Source organism: Saccoglossus kowalevskii, chromosome 22 (genome assembly GCF_978046115.1).
Source record: "Saccoglossus kowalevskii chromosome 22, keSacKowa6.1, whole genome shotgun sequence".
In the NCBI taxonomy this organism is placed as follows: Eukaryota; Metazoa; Hemichordata; class Enteropneusta; family Harrimaniidae; genus Saccoglossus; species Saccoglossus kowalevskii.
The window spans coordinates 4636399-4654929 of NC_140662.1; the positions used below are offsets into that span (position 1 = coordinate 4636399).

Here is an 18531-nt window from a genome sequence, read left to right on the forward strand (position 1 = left end):
TCATTATTATATTCACGCAAATTGATCTTTAACCTAGATTTCGATGACAAACGTTTTATTTCGATCCGATCGTTTTGCGATTGTATTTTCTAGATTCTTTGATAGAACACAGCATTTACGTTGATACAGTGTAACAAAGTCGGCGCTGGTGGTCGGCTTTGATGCGCAACTAACCCCAAATAAAAAGCATGATTATTTGAAAAGTGCTATTATAAGATTGGTAGAAAGTGATACATTCTGCGCAAAAGTATTCAAAAAATCATTTTGGGCTGTTACCATGGCAACGGTGGGCTTGGAATTTTTTCCCGATGATACCACCTAACTAGAGTGAAGGTGGGAGTGACGCAACTGAGCTGATTAATTATATGTTGTTTAGTATGTAAATGAGATGTGAACAAAATGTGGCGTACACTCATGTCAGTGGTTGCCAGAGACACACTCAAGGACAAACTGAATATTTCAAGTATAAGGTTTTAAGTATAACGTGTCAAAATGTTTTTTTTTTAATAATCAGTATAGTGGAATTATGTTTATATTCTTCTCAAATGATTTGCTTTATTGAACACATACAACAATTGAACATTCCAACTGCATATTTTTATCTCTATTAAGAGAGCACACTCACATGAGTTTCGTAAATTATCTGGGTATTCACATTCTGTTGTACAGAGTAATAGGGCAGGGTTTGTTAAGCTCTATATTAGATCTTTTGATGAAATTCTTCCGAAAAAGACATTTAGCTTTATGAGTAGACTGCACCTTTCATCTAACCCCATTGTAACAACAACATTGTACATTTCAATTCATTCCCAGAGTTTAATATGGAAATTATGGGAGAAAAGGATTTTTTGACTTGTATTTTTTTTTTGTTATGAATTTTTTATGATCTGAAATAAACTATGATAACAGGAATACTATTATATAACAAAGGGCAAGATTACCAGAATTCAACTATGTTTTTTGGGTTGTTGCCATGGGCATTAGCGTGGTTGTCAGGGACACTTGAATCTTACCCTTTTTGATGATTGTTGCTGTTACCATCTGGTACAAACCTATATCTATAATAGTTTGCATATCCACCTGTTAAACATTGCAAGTCAGAAAAGCATACATATATATATATATATATATATATATATATATATTCAGCCCTCATAGTTACATTTTTTTCTAAGCAGCGATTGGCACCCAACTTCAAGTTATAAAAAAATTTGCAGCCAAGTACAAAACTGTTGGTCTCCAGATTTTTTTTTTTTACAAATACCTAATTAACTACACAGAATAAGAAATTTGTGTTTTTTTAAGATAGTTATTTGAGCATACATGACGTAAAAGACAGTAATCATGTGACATCATGCCAATTCAATTATGTACTCTCATCTTTATTAGGATGTGTGCTACAGTATATATGAAACATACGTTTTTCGTCCTTGTTGTATTTTACTCATGAAAATTACTTTGACCAATGCAGTTTAAATTTTCTCCCACTCTGACTGCTATTTGGATCAACATTCCATGGTCGTCTTGGATCAAATTTGGCAACAGACTCTGACTTCCCAGCCTTTTCAACATCAGAAACAATGTCCCCTGTAATATTATCGTCTAATTCCCTAACAATGTCATTTTTCACGGTACATGGTATAGGGAGTAATTATTGTTTTTGTCACTAGAGGGCGCTATAACAGGCTGGAGGAATCAGTCTACGAGCTACTACTGGGCAAACAACATCAACATTTTTGTTGTTTAATCTTGTTATGAACAGCCGGCATGGTTTTAGCAACTGTACCTCTAAAATGAAAAATGGCCTAACACTTTTCCAGAGTTTTTTTTAAGCCACATAAATAGTTTTTTTACTGCAAGGAAATTTGTTTCTATAAATGGTATTTCTTTTTTCAAGATGTAGTGCTTTGTTTATATGTATAACAGTGATACTTTTATTTGTAACTATTGGTTAATAAATGAGTAGCGTGACCACACAGTATATATTGGTAGTTAGTGTTGTTATAAAACGGAGTATAAATAAAACAAATGCGTTCGCTTTCAGTTACATCATTAGGTTGCAAACTTTGTGGATCTGATATGAAGCGATCGTCGATTGCTGTTTTATAACAATTATTGACAAAAATTAAATATGACAAATAATAACATTTTCAAAGTTTTGAATTGTGGGTAGAAAAGCGCCACCAAGAGCTGACAATACAGGAAGCTTTGTTGTCAGCCAGATTTTGTTTGGTCACTGAATGACGACCTGCATATTTTTTTTAAATCGTCAATAATTAAATTCAACCACCATGGGGACCGAATTGTTGAAATCTAGTGGGCTATAAATTTGCGTTCATTATTATAATGAAAATAAGCCAAGAACTACATGTATGAACACAAGGACGTACAACTGAGTATTTAATTACTACTGCCATATTCAACATGGCTCACTATGTATGCAGTCTTATAATTTGTCATTATTGACGGTGTTCCCATTGACAACTTTTATTGTTATGACTTTTTTTTTACTGCACCAAACATTTTGTATTTACTCAGGCATCCAGGGGTATACTATTTGCATGCAAACCTGCATATTTGGTAGTTCTGGGTTTCATAATTGTGGCTGTTGCTATCAATATTGTGGTAAGTATTTGATTCCATTTCAAATTATTTGTTTGAGCACCATTGTCAACTTTTGGGACCACCTACAAAATGATTTTGTAGTCTACTTCTTCTCATATAAAATGTTGAGATAAATTGACAAACCTTTTGTTCAAAAACTAAAAGGAATTACAGAAACTGTTCATATGTTCCAAAATGATGATGAAATTTAGTGACATTTTACAAAATATGAAAAAAATTGCACTGCATTATGGATAGGATATATCTGATGGCACTTCAAAGGGTTAAACAACATTTTTCTTTGGAAAGGATTCATGACCGTGGGGTTCAGCTCTCATTTTTTAGCTCTGCTGTCAACTTTGTCAAGCAGAGCTTATAATATGAGTGATTGTTAGTCGTGGTCTGTCGTCCACATCAACTTTTTATTTTTTTGACTTCTTCTTGAAAACTACAAGCCTAAATAAATGTTTTGATACTAGGTGTATGTCATGTATAAGATCTCACTTAAATTTGTTCATTTCATGTAAATATCTTTAATTCTCTAATCTAGATGAATATTTTTGTCATTTTTGGTAAAAAGTGATACTTTGGACTTTTTGTTGAAAACCGATAGGCCGATTACTTTGATATTATACATATAGGTACTACAGGTGGAATTCTCTCAGATTCGCTCATTTCATAATGATATATTCAATTCTCTAATTTAGGTATTTTTGCCATTTTGGTAAAAAAGTGATATGTTTGACTTCTTGTTTAAAACCGCAAGGTCAATTACTTTGATATTATGCGTATATGCATTACAAGTGGACCTATCTCAGATTTGTTCATTTCATGATGATATATTCAATTATCTAACTTTGATGAATATTTTTGTCATTTTTGGTAAAAAGTGACATTTTTGACTTCTTATTGAAAACTGCAAGTTTAATGGCTCTAATATTATACATATAGGTACCTCATGTGAACCAATCTTAGATTTGTTCATTTTGTGATGATATCTTCAATTCTCTACTAGTAATTGAAATGTGCCTTGCTAACAGCGGAGCTATCTCAGCCGAGAGGCTGCTTGTGTATTTAGTGACATATTCGGACTGGTATCCGCCAGATGGTGTTTATTTGGACTGCCTGTAGTGTACTGTGTGAGTTAATTGTTGATACATGTGTGATGCTACCGTATTTGCATTGAATATTGAATAAGAGTTTAATGTACTTTTGTAGGTTTATAAAATCAGTGAAACGGATATGAAAGTGACAGTCAAATATAAAACATGCAAACATGATAATGGATTGGAAGTGCAATCATCGATTGGTCGTATGTTGGATGACGTTCTTTCAGATGCATTTAATATGCATAATAAGGAGGATCAAATGCAATATTTTTCTAAAGGCAAACTCACATCTATGGGAATGACTTCACCTAGGAAATCTAGGTATGATATTTTTATCCCTACAGTACTTCTGTCATCTATAGACTGTTGACAGTCCTCATTCTTAATTTTTTCGTATACTAAATCGCATTTCAGCGAAGGCCGGGGGGGGGGGGCTGAGGACTGTTAACAGTTGTATACAAACGCCCTCACGCGACATTACATGGTTTTCCACTGGTACTGAACAGAGAATGATTGACAGCTCATGCTAAGACCTGATTAGTTTTGGATTGAAATTCAAGCATACAAGTTACCTCATTTCAATAAATGTTAGTACATAGATGCTCTTGGGTAATCCAAGGACATGATCAGTTGAATGTTAAAAACCTAATTTTCATTAGTTATTTTCTAATATCCGAAAATATCAGATTTAAATTGAACTGAAACTGGAATAAATCAGACTGCAAATCAAAAAATGTACAATCACAATTGTTTCCTATGCCTATTATAAACTTTAATAATTTTGGAAATCATATTATTTCAAGTTATGCATCTCAAATAGCAAACCTATATGTGTTGTCTACATTGCTCTTTTTTTGAAAGACTAATCTTAAATTTTGAATTAATTTTAAATTACCTACCAAGTATTTCTACTTCATAGTCCTTCACTATTTTCAGCACACAGTACTTCTTTCTACGCTTTGATTGGTTTTTGGTATCAATATTTGTTACTCATATTCTAGGGCCTGACTTTGAACAATAACCCATAGACTACACTGCGTACTAGTGCATTATTTTATAGATTAAAACATGGTCTCATCCAATCACAATAATGTGTCCATGATGCTGATGCACTGGTATATTATAATCTTCTGTTCTTTCATTATACCGGTACTTCAATAATTATTTCACCAAAATAAAAGTACTGGATCGCACAACTATACTGACTAATAATTCAATTATACTGAACATAAGTCTTTCAATTCATGTACATGAGTTATTTTTAGATAACATACTCTCAGTAAATGACTTTTTGTCAACAGATTTTGGTTGGTCAGCAATGCGGATGAAGTTGTCCATGTTGTTATTGAAGCATATGATTCAAAGGGAATCAAACGACAAGTTGGAGGTGATTTCTTTTTTGCCGTGATGTTCAATCAAGCCAAAGCAAGTACAGCAGGTAGAATTATTGATTACCAGAATGGGACATACAGTGTGTACTTTTATGAAGCTTGGAAGGGAGAGGCAATGATTGACATAACGTTGGTGCATACACGCGAAGCTGTTACTTGGCTGAAGACATTCTATCTCCCTCAAGAACAGCGTATAAATTGGTTCGGTACATTCAAAGATGACACATCGAAAGAGATCACATCATGTTATATCTCCAGTAAAATTATATGGGAGAACAAGTGTGAGTTCAGTAACAGTAACTTGGGAGAATCGGTATTTTTATGCGAGAAACCTAAAAATCTTTCCTGTGAAACACTAGAGTTGATAAAATATAACCGTGATTCCCTTGGATACTACGCCAATCTAAGTATTTCACAGTATAACACTAAATACTTGTTTGAAAGGTAAGTTAGATCGTCATTAATATATGGTACTATAAGAGTAATTGATTGTTTAATTGAATTTTAATATTACCCGGTACATCTGGTCACAAAGATTAAAATTGCATTTATAGATGAATAATATTTGCATAGTATAACATAAAGTATGATTAATCTTAATTTATACTCTATTATACTGTCAATATTTGCTTTATTTTACTGAATATATCCCATTTTTAATAGGCAAGATCTTCTTTGCCATAGTTAAAAATAACAAATTCCAAAAGGTGATGTTGACGAATTATGTGAGTGCCCACTGTGCCCATTAAAACAAGAGAAAATGCAATAAAACAACATGTATTTGATGAAATGAACAATTTCATTTATCTGCACTATAAGTCATACAATTATTATGAAGGGCATTGGTCGTCAAGCCAAGCATGTAAGATGTTTGTATTGATAAACTTTGATTTTCCACAATTCAATGCACTTTTTTTTAATGAAATTGCACTAATTACAGCTTACGACTCCATCGTTACCTTCAAACCACCAATCAATTACCTAGTTAAAGCTTGGTAACGTCTTGATTCGTACTTGGTTGGTCAAAATCGCCATCTTTGTTTGTAAGAGACCCATATCTTGACCATGTGTGGCGCAACGACCACTGCCCTTTAATGAAATAAATAGAAACACTAAGCAGTGTTATATATGACGTCACCAAATCCTGTATTATGTTTTACTACTGGTACACAATATGGTGACCTAGTATCTACGTACTGAAATATATAACTACTGTAAATGCATCAATTATTCACTGGGTTTTAATTTCACTGTTGAGTAAAATCAGCTAAATTAAATCTACCTTAAGTTAGAGATGCAGATTCGTGGGCACTCAGAGTGAGTTTTTTTTTTTTTTTTTTTTTTGCTTTTTCTTACCCAGACAGTCTTGGCTAGATAGTGTTAAATTTTCGGAGCATTGTCAATGTTAGAACATACTCAAAAATCGAACCGAGGTACGCTTATGTGATTAAAAGTCCCGAAAGTTTGTTTGCGTTGCTCTTTGATTGACAAGTCACTGTTGATGTTATATGCAAATGATTGCTGGCATCAGTTACGGAGCAGCGGTGTGCGACTTCCTATCCTGGCTCTCTGTTTACTTACCTCAAGCTCGATCAACTAGCAAACTATAAAAAAGAAAAGAAAAAAGACGTATACGCTTCCAGCTTGCAAGCGTAATGAAACAAAACATACAGTTGTAAATGATAAGTAAACTTTTCACCCTTAAATAATTTGATTTTTTATTTATTTTCATGTAGGAGGAAGCCTCGATAGGGCAATTTGATTTTCGTGCAAAACAAGACCACCATTTCTTTTTGTTTTTTTAGTGCATAGATTTCAAGCTTTTTCACATTGTGGGAGAAACAAAAAAAAATTTCCACACAGTTTTACTCAAACGGCATTTTAACACTTATTTTTCGTTTCGATGTAATGATTACCGTGCTGATGGAATTGTGATGCAATTGACAAACAACACTGCTGTTGCTGTCATCGATAACTAACTTTTCAGTGTCAAAATACACAAACGTAAAATGCTCGGTTAATTAAAAATAAAAAAAAAAATACCCTGGAAATTACAGAAAAATTGGCAACGAGACGCGGAAAAATCATGCACTCTGCGACGCCATCTTGGTTACCTTAATCGGAAACCCCCTTGTCAGCCAGCATGCACCGGTAGCGATAAGGTACGTTGTATGACCGTGATCGGCGACATCTGGTACTAAGGCACTCTATGAATGAGGTATTTCCCGAGGTCAGAGTTCGTTTAATTTCTATCGACCCGTCTCGTCTGTAGTTGTATGAAAACTGCCCCGATTAACAATTAACTCTTCCACTGTGACTTCATTTCGAATTTGTTTCACCGGCGTTTGGGTGATTGAGTAGTAAAAACTGCGAATAGCCGTTGTGTAGCAAAATATTACGGCCCATTTCAACCTGGTCGTCTAACTTCACATGGTTCATTACAGCAACGCAACAAATTTAGCATGCTTGCTTGAGCTTGGTAGGCTTCCACTTGTCATCTCAAGTATAAGGCAAATGCTGAAATATTGGATGCGATTAAACGACATGGATCATAATACATTAGTCCTGAGCTGGGCATTCAGCTAGATGACGCAGGCGTACAAAATTGGGTAACAGGAATAAAAACCAGACTAAACTTTCTAGACCTTGGTGACGCATGGACACAATGTAAACATAACAGCAATTACAGTCTACTTCATCCAATTTTAGATAGACTCATTAAACGTTTTAAAACAGTCGCTGAAAACAGCATGTATGATGACAATAAATCTAAAAATCAAAAAAACAAACTTGAAACCTACAGATTACTGAAAAAGGATTACACCTATGAAAAATATCTAACAGTAGTTAAAAATCCCAACCATCGCTCAGCCCTAACAAAACTACGTATAAGTGCCCACACCTTGCAGATAGAAATGGGGCGGTACAAAAATATTGACATTGATCATGGAAAATGCAAAGTCTGTGAAGTCGAAGACGAGAAACACTTTCTGCTAAAATGCAAACTACACCAAGAGGAGAGGATTAAACTGTTCACTGAACATAACTTATCCTCATACTTATACTTTTTTAGCTAGCTGTTGTTTATTTAAACAACATTCTTTATTGTATTATTTTCAAGATCCCAATAAGGATACGAAATCAATAAAGTTATTATTTAGTATTTACAAAGTATTTTTTTGAGGGAAGGTGAATTCAGACTCAACCCACCCAATGGCGATGTTTATATAACTGTATGAATATCTCATCGGCTTTACGTAATCCATTGTGCCCCTCCCTCAGCGAAACTGATAACACGACGCCATGACAGTTTTCACGCAAAGTTATGACTTCGCGGACGATTTTTTGTCTGTTTCCCTCGAATTGTAAATATTTTTATTCTATTTTTTGTACCTGGCGATTTAACATCAGCAAATTTCGGTTTATGGTGTATTTCTATGAGTTTCTTTTACACATATGAAACGAATGATTCGTTTTATCACTTTGTTTTTACAAAATGGCAATTATCTCCGTTTCATTTTTTACTCAAAATTTCAACTTTAAAACTATTTAACTTCTAGACGGTTCATTTGTTTTCAGCGGTGATTATTCAGGTCTATTCTAAGTAAGTGGCTTCGTATGGTTTCACTGTCTTCATTGGAACAGAAATAATAGAGCTGCCAATTAGCGGCTATGTTAATTGTGAACGATTCATAAAATTTTAATGTTTCAAAGTGCACTGTGTAAAAACGTTTCAATGGAAACACTAATAAATAAGCCATTATGTTCATAGTAAACAGAAGTTTTAAATAAGTGTTTTTAAATCAAAATCAAGGTATGCATTCAAAAGTTAATTAGTTTTAAGTGCACTTTCACCTAAAATGTATGATTTTAACCCAAAATCCACACCACTTAATATGGTATCAGAGTACATTATTATAAACCATAAAACTCAAAAGTTTAAATTAAGCTATTTCAAATGATATATAACTTAATGGGTAATGGTTATATATTACTCGTGTAATTACAGTAATTAGAGCCAATTAGAAATATAGTCTCCCAACCTGCATCTCTACCTTAACATGTAAAATAACAATTAAATTGTAAAACTTGTGGTTTTTTTGACAAATGCCTGAATTTAAACACGGTGAATATCCTCAAAACATCAAAATAGTGAAAATAAATGGTTTTACAGTATGCTTATTTTCCAATTACAAGTATTTACATAGAACACATTTGACCATTTGACATTACAACACATTTGACCACTGGAAAGTTGATGTTCAATTATATTGACTATAGCAAATGAATGAATTTGATTGGCTGGTAGGGCTATTAATGTTATTGTTTGCGGTTGGTGAACAATGCTCACTGAGTGTCAGCAAATCTGTAATATCTACTACTAGTGATTGGAATTATTATTTTGCATTTTATAACAAGCTGCTTTGCTGAACTAACAATAACAATATCCAGGTGTTTCTCAATTCAATTTTCTTGTTGACATTGTAATATTAACTCATATAATTCATATCGAAATTATTGTGACTTTTATTATTTTGGTGGACTAGATATAATTAGTCATCTGACACATTTCAGTAAGTGATACAGTGTTTACAAATATGATGTGCACACACATATTATTTTACTAACCAATTATTGAGCTGCAATATTAAAGGGCGGTAGTCGTCGCGCCGCGCATGTGCGACAATTGTGTTGACAGACATTGATTTTCCCACAATCCAATGCGCTCTTCTAATGGAAATCACAAATATGAGATTTGACAACTTGCACTAATTACTGACGACAACTCCTTTGATACCTTCCAAACACAACAAAAAAATACCTAATTAACGCTTAGTAACGTCCCAGTGTGTACTAGTTGGTGTGCGCCACAGTCAAAATCACCATATTTGTTTATAAGACCAATATCTCGCGCATGCGTGGCGCGACGACTATCGCCCTTCAGCATTGTCTACTTCCCAGCTTGTATATGGTACTTATTGTTCTGATACATTTACCTGAATTCCTTTTCTATTCAGTATATTTATTATTATTGTGCTGGGTGAATTATTAGCCTAATAGTGGCAAACTACGCAATGCGACTTCAATACTTGGTAGCCATATATTTATATTGTATATGCTACAATCCCAATTATCTTATCGAATTTGTGACTTTTTATACAGCCCGTATCTGATGACTAAACTAGCATCAAGCCCATTGAAGGCTATAATTAAAGGTAAGACCAGATCTGTAGTAGTAGGACATTGAGGTGCCCTCCCACTGTGTTGTGCATTTACCTACAATGTAGTTTCATGTCATTTGCATTCAAGTTAATAGCAGGGAAATTATGGCCAGTAACACCCAGATTTGACTCTTATAACTGCAGAAGACAGCATATTCTGTCGCTGATTACTTGGCAGGTTTATAACAAAGTTGTATGGGTATATCTCATGAGTGCAATAGGAATAACAGAGCTATTGAGTGTTGGCCATTGTTACTAGTGAGTGATCAATCTATGTTTCTGCTCAAAATAACATGCATATACATACTCATGCTTTTGATGTACATTTTTTAGATGTAACTTGTTATTTATTTTATTCCCCTGTTTCACGAGCGCTTCTCACTCCTTCACTTTCATAAATACTCTAGAGATAATACTAATGTGTTTTGTACATTCTTGACATCCACAAAGACACACTATACATTATTCATCATATATCTCACCATATATATTGTTTACAGGAGATACAAATAGCTTGATCGAAAACCTTCCGCCTTGCAATGCTGAGTTTCCTGTTAGTATTTCTGATGGTTTCTGGATTAATGGAAGTATATGGCAATCGCTCGTTTGTAAAAGCAGGCATTTTACAATGGAAGAAGCACTTGATTGTCTGCGTGGGAAAGATGTGTACTTTTTTGGTGATTCAACTCTTCGATTATGGCATGACTCCTTTATTAATGTCGGAGATATGAATATGACAGTGTCTAGAGATGGTGCACATCGTCTATTGACCAGTCATGATTATAATTTAACAATTTTGTTCCAATTCCATGCAATTAGGATTGGTTCAAGTAATGGCGATTTTAAAAATCAACGATTTGAATCTGGTGTGATTGACAGCCTACGTTCATGTTACGTCGTAGTCGTCTTGAGTTTAACTTATCACTTTGGCCCGTGGACAACAAAGTCATTCACAGAACGACTTCTCCATACACGAAATGCCGTTGAGCGGTTACTGTCTAGATGCCCTGGAACTATAGTTGTCATCAAGAGTTCCCATCCTAGAGATCACAATTCACGGGAGGGCTACGTTCACAGTAGTGACTGGACATTATTTGAGATGAATTCTATTACGCGAAAACTGTTCACTGGTATTGGTGTGCGATTTCTTGATGTCTATGACATGTCACTTTCACATTATACGAACAACCATGTTCATATGCAGGCGATAGTACCGCAACAAGTTGATTTGTTTCTTTCATATGTATGTCCATATTAATGGGTAAAGAATGGAGTTTATTAACACAACCACATTCATTAAAAGTAATATCTTGTGTTATTAGGTGTATTCAAAATTTCCCACAGTTTATATGTAGTTGCATATGATGCATTTTATTCATGAAAATACGACATGGAGGCAGAGTGGATTGAGGTGGATGTGACTTATATTGACTTTTATTTGATGAAATGTACAATACCATTCAATAAACATATTTTACAATTAAACTCGACCAAGTGTGAAAAATCTTTGTTGATTTGCCAGGAATAGCGCATTTTGTCATTGTTTTGTTTTATGATATTTGATTTGTCAGTTCCAAACATTGAATACCACTCTCATCTCTCCTGAGTTTTGTGTTTGCAGTGCATTTTACCACAGACTACATGACAGGACTATGTGAACATTTTTCCATTGAAATAAAATAATGGCAATTTGCAGTCTAAAGTCGCGACCATTAGTGATACCATCATACCTTGGATGTAGAAAAGAGAAGGTTTAGCCTGTGTTAATTCTATAAACATCTTTTGTCTTCGCTCTGGTTAGGCCACTTATCGTTTTTATTTAGAAGTCGTTTTATCTACATGATGATAGCCGCTTATTTACACCATAGACCTTAAGGTCTATGTCTACACAAGAAAACGAGAGTAGAACTGAAAAAATAAATTCCGTTTAAACATCGTCTATAAAATTAAATGCGCGAAACGTAAATAAAAGAATTGTGCATTATCGGATCACAAAGGTCATTTCACAATTGTAGGTACCGGAAATTCTCTCTACGGACGCTTCAAGATGAGCGATTACTTCTTTCCTGACATTCTTCATCGCAAAAGTCGTCTAAATTTAGGCATTAATAAAAAAAAAATCTGCAAATATTCGCAGCGAAATTTAAAAATACATGATAAGTTTATAACAAGATGTTTTGACGGGGTAGTTTTCATCGGTGGGGCATTAAGTACACTCAGCGTACGTCTTTCGCTGTATTCTGTATTATTGTTGACTGTTTGAGCATGCGCAGTGCGAAACACATAAGCCGATTAACGGTGACATTGTACAGCGTGTTTGCCAACTAATTAAAATGTGTAACAACTCCAAAGCATCATGAAACCAGCGGAAACAATAACGTCCTCACTCCTTCTCTTTACTACCTCCATGGCCATACTTACCTAAGGGTCTGCAGTCTTTCTTTGGCGTTCAACTGAACTCTGATATACTGATTATTGATGATATGCAACAATCGCCATGCTATTGTTCTCAATAATGCTGGTTAAACACACATTAGAACTAAATAAATAACTGACAATTTAAATTTCTTTTAACACTGATTAAAATGATTGCTAATAATTAGTATACAGGTAGTTGCAGTATTAAAAAAACCCATTGTGTTATATGATGAGTGTCGATTAAGATATTGACAAGTCACTCAGTTCTATATCACCAATATATCGTTTTATTCACTCTTCACTGTGTTCAACTTATTCACATGAATCACGATAAATCAGTCATGTGGTCCTTAATCACAGTTCACATTGGCAATCACAATCACAATCACGTAAAACTGTGAAGCAAAATAAAACAATAACAATCTTAAGTACACAAATACAATAACATATTATTCTGAATGAGATAGTGCGGTAAAACGCCATCAACGTCTAATACAAGTGTGAACGAATTGGGGTCATAGGTCAGACCAACACAACACGACCATTTTATACCACTCGGGTTCACGATCAGAAAACTCTCGATTTCTCTTGCAAAAGACTTCAAAATTACACAAAATCATATCGACTGAAATCGGTGTATGTTCAAAAAACTATAAAATCATACCTCGTTTCCGGGTCACAGCTAATAGTCATGAAAAACTAGAGAAAGTGGACGCACAATGCAACTGCGTCATAACTATTTAATCTTCGCTGGAGACCTTCAACCCCAGAGGGCGCTATGCACCAGAAGGTAAAACAGCACTTAAACAGCGCCAAAGCGCAAAACAAATAGACATCACTCCGCAGGAGTTACATGGCTCCCCTAAATTGGTAACAATTTATCATTTATCCAATGATATCTAATTAAATATAATAACTATGGCTTCTCGACGGGGATATCCCTTTTTAATAACAATATTAACTTGTGTACAGGTCTATCGTACACAGAACCTTTAGCGATCAGCCTAACTCTCCGAACAAGTCCGTCTTGTCCCACAAATGTCTCAATTACTCTGGCCATTGGCCATTGATATCTTGGTAAACTCTCATCCAACATCAGGACGATATCACCTTCTTGTAGGTTTGGTTGGGACTTCATCCATTTGGATCTCTGTTGTAGGGTTGGTAGAAATTCGACTCTCCATCGTCTCCAGAACTCATTAGATAGATACTGGACACATCTCCAACGCTGTCTACAGAAAAGGTCTGCTTTCTGGAAAACTCCAGGGGGAGGTGAAACAACCTTCGATTTCAGCGTCAGTATCTGACTAGGAGAAAGGGGTTGTAGAGAACTTGTCTTGGTCATATCGTCATAACTGAGGGGACGGCTATTCACAATAGCCTCGGCTTCTACCATTAATGTTCTCAACAACTCATCATCCAATTGATGACCATGAACAGATAGAAGTGCGGATAATGCATTCCGAGCTGACCGAATCATCCTTTCCCACACTCCTCCCATGTGACTCGAATGTGGGGAATTCATTTTGAAGGCTATCCAGTCACAGTTGTCCTTTAACAACTCTCTACTGATCTTACTGTCATCCATCTCTGCTAACGCTGCAGCCAGGGCACCTTTAGCTCCAACAAAATTGGTGCCTTGATCACTTCTGAGTTGACGCACTGGACCTCGGCGACCAACAAAACGGCGAAGTGCGTTCAAAAAGGAATCAGTACTAAGAGAATTTGCTACCTCTATATGAACTGCTCGTGAATTTAGACAAGTGAACAATACTCCATAACGTTTCAACTCACGTCTACCATCTTTAACAAAGAATGGGCCAAAGCAATCAACAGCGCTATATGTAAAGGGGGCGACAGTCTCTAGCCTATCAACTGGCAAGTCAGACATTTTCTGACCCGACAACAACCCACGCAACTTTCTACAAGTTACACATTTCCAAACAACACTTCCTACGCTTGCCCTAGACGCTACTATCCAATAACCATAAGCTCGTATCTCATTAAGCGTCATTCCAGTGCCTGAATGACCGATTTTCTCATGGTAATGTAATATTAAGACCTTTGTAACATGCCCCTTCTTAGGAAGTAGAATAGGGTGGGCAACATCCTTTGGAAGGTTAGCTCTACGAATCCTTCCTCCTACACGTATAATTCCCTCCTCATCTAGGTAGGGATCTAGTCGGAATAATGAGCTTGTCTTCTTCACAGTTGGTACTGATCTAGAATTCTCCCTGGCAGGACTTGTAATTCTTGAACTCTGTCTCAACGTCTGTAACTCATCGGCAAAGTCTCTGCTCTGTACCATTTTGATAATCAGCTTTTCAGCCTGTTGCATCTCATCCACATTCACGGGAATGTAGTTTTGTTTAATCGTTGCTGAATTCATCAAGTGTACTTTCGGTTTTGAAATCGTGTGGTTCATTAACCTCTGTTTAAATCTTAGACAAACTGCTATGGCTCTCTTTAATCGATGCCAGTCAGAAAAGTACTCTACTCTACTCAGCATATCTTCATATTCATCTGGTATGGTGCTTGTATGCAGAACTGATACAGTCTTCTTAATCTCTGGGTCTGCATTATCAAGCATAAATGGCTCTGTCTTCGATGTAGAGCTCTGAGATTCTACTGTGGATAGAAGTACTGGACCTTTCCACCAGATAGAATTATGGATTAAATCATCTGCACTGGAACCTCTTGAAGCAATATCCGCTGGGTTCTTCTTTGATTCAATATATCTCCACTGACTTGGCTGTGTATGATCTTGAATTTTCTGTACCCTATTGGCTACAAATATGTGAAAGCGGGTAGACTTATTTGCAATGTACCCTAATACAACCTTGCTGTCTGACCAAAAGAAATGAGAAATACCATCATACTTCAGTTCCTTATTTAAGAACTCACTCACCAACACAGAAGTGACTGCTGCTGTAAGCTCTAACCTTGGTATGGTGATTGGTTTCACAGGAACTACTCGAGACTTGGCCATCACTAAAGAACAAGAAACATTACCCTGATTATCTTGTAGCCTCAGGTAACTGCACTGACCATAGCCGAGAAGACTAGCATCAGAAAAATGATGCATCTCAACTGTACTAAGCTCAACAATATCATCACCCTTGTAACACCTAGGCACCTTGAGACAAGCCAAAAGAGACAACTCATGCCTCCACCTTTCCCATTGCGATCTTGTATCTTCCGGGACTGGATCATCCCAATCCATTCCATCCTTGGTTAATCTTTGCAAAATCCTTTTCCCCATAAGCAAGACTGGAGAGACCAAACCAAGGGGATCAAAAATCGAGCTAACAGTAGACAATATACCCCTGCGGGTGAAGGGTTTATCCTTTATCTCGATTCGAAACTGAAAAGTATCAGACTCTAAACACCAATACACACCAAGTGCTCTTTCCACTGGAAGATTATCATGACAAATATCAAAGCTCTGAATATCCTTGGCTCTCAGATCAACAGGGATATTCTCGACAACTCGTTTATCATTACTAGCAAATTTGTGGAGCTTAAATCCTCCCTTGGCACACAACTGTGAGCAACTTTCGATCAGATTGATAGCTTGGGTGGGATCAGGAACTGACTTGAGTCCATCATCCATGTAAAAGTCATTCCTCACAAAATCTGCTGCTTCGAGATTAGATTCATCACCATTAACATCTGCAGTAGTTTTCAATGCAAAGTTTGCACACGCTGGGGATGATGTCGCACCGAACAAGTGAACAGTCATTCTGTATTCTGAAGGTTCTTGGGTTAGGTCACCATCTTTCCACCAAAGAAACCCCAAATAATTGCGATCCTTAATATCAACACCGACCTGCATGAACATGGCTTCAATGTCACATATAATTGCCACAGGTTCCTTTCGGAAACGGCACAGAACACCAGTCAGGTTATTTAAGAGGTCTGGGCCCTGAAGTAGGTGATGATTAAGCACTTGTCCTTGATATTCAACACTACAATCGAACACAACTCGGACCTTCCCTGGCTTGTTGGGATTGTAAACACCATGGTGGGGGATGTACCATTTCAAATCGTTATCATGAGGGGCTGCTTCAGCATAACCACTATCTATAATTTTACTCATGAATTCAACATAGTCTGTCTTCAACTGGTCATCCTTTAGTAACCTGTACTTCAACCTTTGTAAACGTTTCTCTGCTTGAGCTCTGTTATTAGGGAGACTGATTTCAGGTTCTCTGAATGGGAGGGGAATTTCAAAATGACCATCTTCTCTTTGGTGAATTCCATCTGTAACAATTTGTAGGAATTGTCTATCCTCCAGAGATATCTTGTCTTCAGACTTCCTTTCGTTGAAATCTTGCTCAAACATTTTATTGACCTGTAAGGGGCTAATCTCCTTGACTTGGGTTCGGTAGGTGAAGTGACATCTTTTACCTTCAGTATTTATCACTTGACAGTAGCTACTCAGATCATAATCTGGACTATTCATTACACAATGACGCCCCAGCCAAGATCGGTTCTAACTGCATAGGGATCGTCATCATCACCAGGTATGACCTCCCTGGGTTTCAAAGCACGAGGACAATTCATACCAATCAGAAGACCAATCTCAATATCCTTTCTGAAAGGAGGTAAATACTTGGAAACTTGCATAAGATGTGGCCATCTGCTGACTGTATCAGGCCTTGCAATTTGGCTGTGACTGGCAGGTATACATTCTCGAGAGAAGACTGCTGGTAAGTCAATATTTATGGAACGGTCCATATTCATAACAACTAGTCCATCTATCTTGTTACACTCAATTACCTTTTCGGCCAGCATCGTTGATAACTTTATTTGAATGTTTGGACCATTTACGCCTATTTTCTCCATCATAGATTTTGTAATAAAACAAGAGTCAGACTGAGGATCCAACAGAGCATAAACAGTGGCTTGTTGGTTAGGTACGCTCTTATGGTGCAGGAAAACAGGAATTATAAGAGAATGGGAACATGGTAAAGAGGAATCCCTCTGGTGATCTATCTCGACTCTGTGTGAAGTGGCACATTCCAACCTAGGACTCATATCAACAGAGACATCTTCAGTATTTATTGGATCTCTGGTGGCATTATAAGAGTAGTCATGTAGAAGGGTTGGGTGTAATCGCTTGCAGATATCACACATCTTCTTATTGCGGCAATCACATCTTCTGTGTCCCCATTTAAAACAGGCTAAACATAAACCATGTTTTATCACTGTGGCGTATCTATCTTTCAATGTCATTCTTTGGAATTGCTTACAGTACACCAAATCATGTGTTCCTTTACACAATACACATCGTTTCAGGTTACCAGTGAAGCCAGTCTGAGTGGCTGAGTCTCCTTGAGTATTCTTTGTTTCTCCTGTTGCTGTTGCCAAACTCTGGGTAGCTGTCCATTTCTTACCACTTCTCGTCTTTGTTTCTGTCTTGCTGTCATCATAATTCACATTCAATGGACTGCAAGCTATACGTGCTTCTTTGCTAATGAAACTACAAAGCTGAGAGAAGGAAGGATATGACTGGTTTAGAGGATCGGTCAAACAGCCATCAACAATTCTTAACCACTTTTCACCTATTGACTTTGGTAGCTTTCGAAGTATTTTTCTATGCTCTTCGGGATCATTCAGAACCACAAGGTAGTTAACTGTATTCATTGCAGACTGACAATGCTGAAGAAAATCAGAAAATCGCCTTAACTCAATACTGTTACCATACTTGATGTATGGCCAGTCATTTATTTTCTTTCTGTAGGTGTCAGCGACCATCAGTGGATTACCATAGCGCTCAGCTAG

The 18531-nt window shown here is 36.3% G+C and overlaps 1 protein-coding gene and 1 long non-coding RNA gene across 2 annotated transcripts; both read right to left on the bottom strand.

Annotated features, from left to right (window-relative positions):
• Positions 1-13008: 13008 nt before the first annotated feature.
• On the bottom strand, positions 13009-13582 carry LOC146728639 (uncharacterized). The gene is made up of 2 exons (XR_014928246.1): positions 13409-13582; positions 13009-13139 (listed from the first exon to the last, which is right to left on the bottom strand). It is a non-coding gene; the product is annotated as an uncharacterized LOC146728639 (long non-coding RNA).
• A 78-nt stretch (positions 13583-13660) lies between these two features.
• LOC102809722 (uncharacterized) lies at positions 13661-17209 on the bottom strand. Its single transcript, XM_006817200.3, has one exon. It carries the CDS (start codon positions 17207-17209, stop codon positions 13661-13663), a length of 3549 nt encoding a protein of 1182 aa, XP_006817263.2.
• Positions 17210-18531: the final 1322 nt, after the last annotated feature.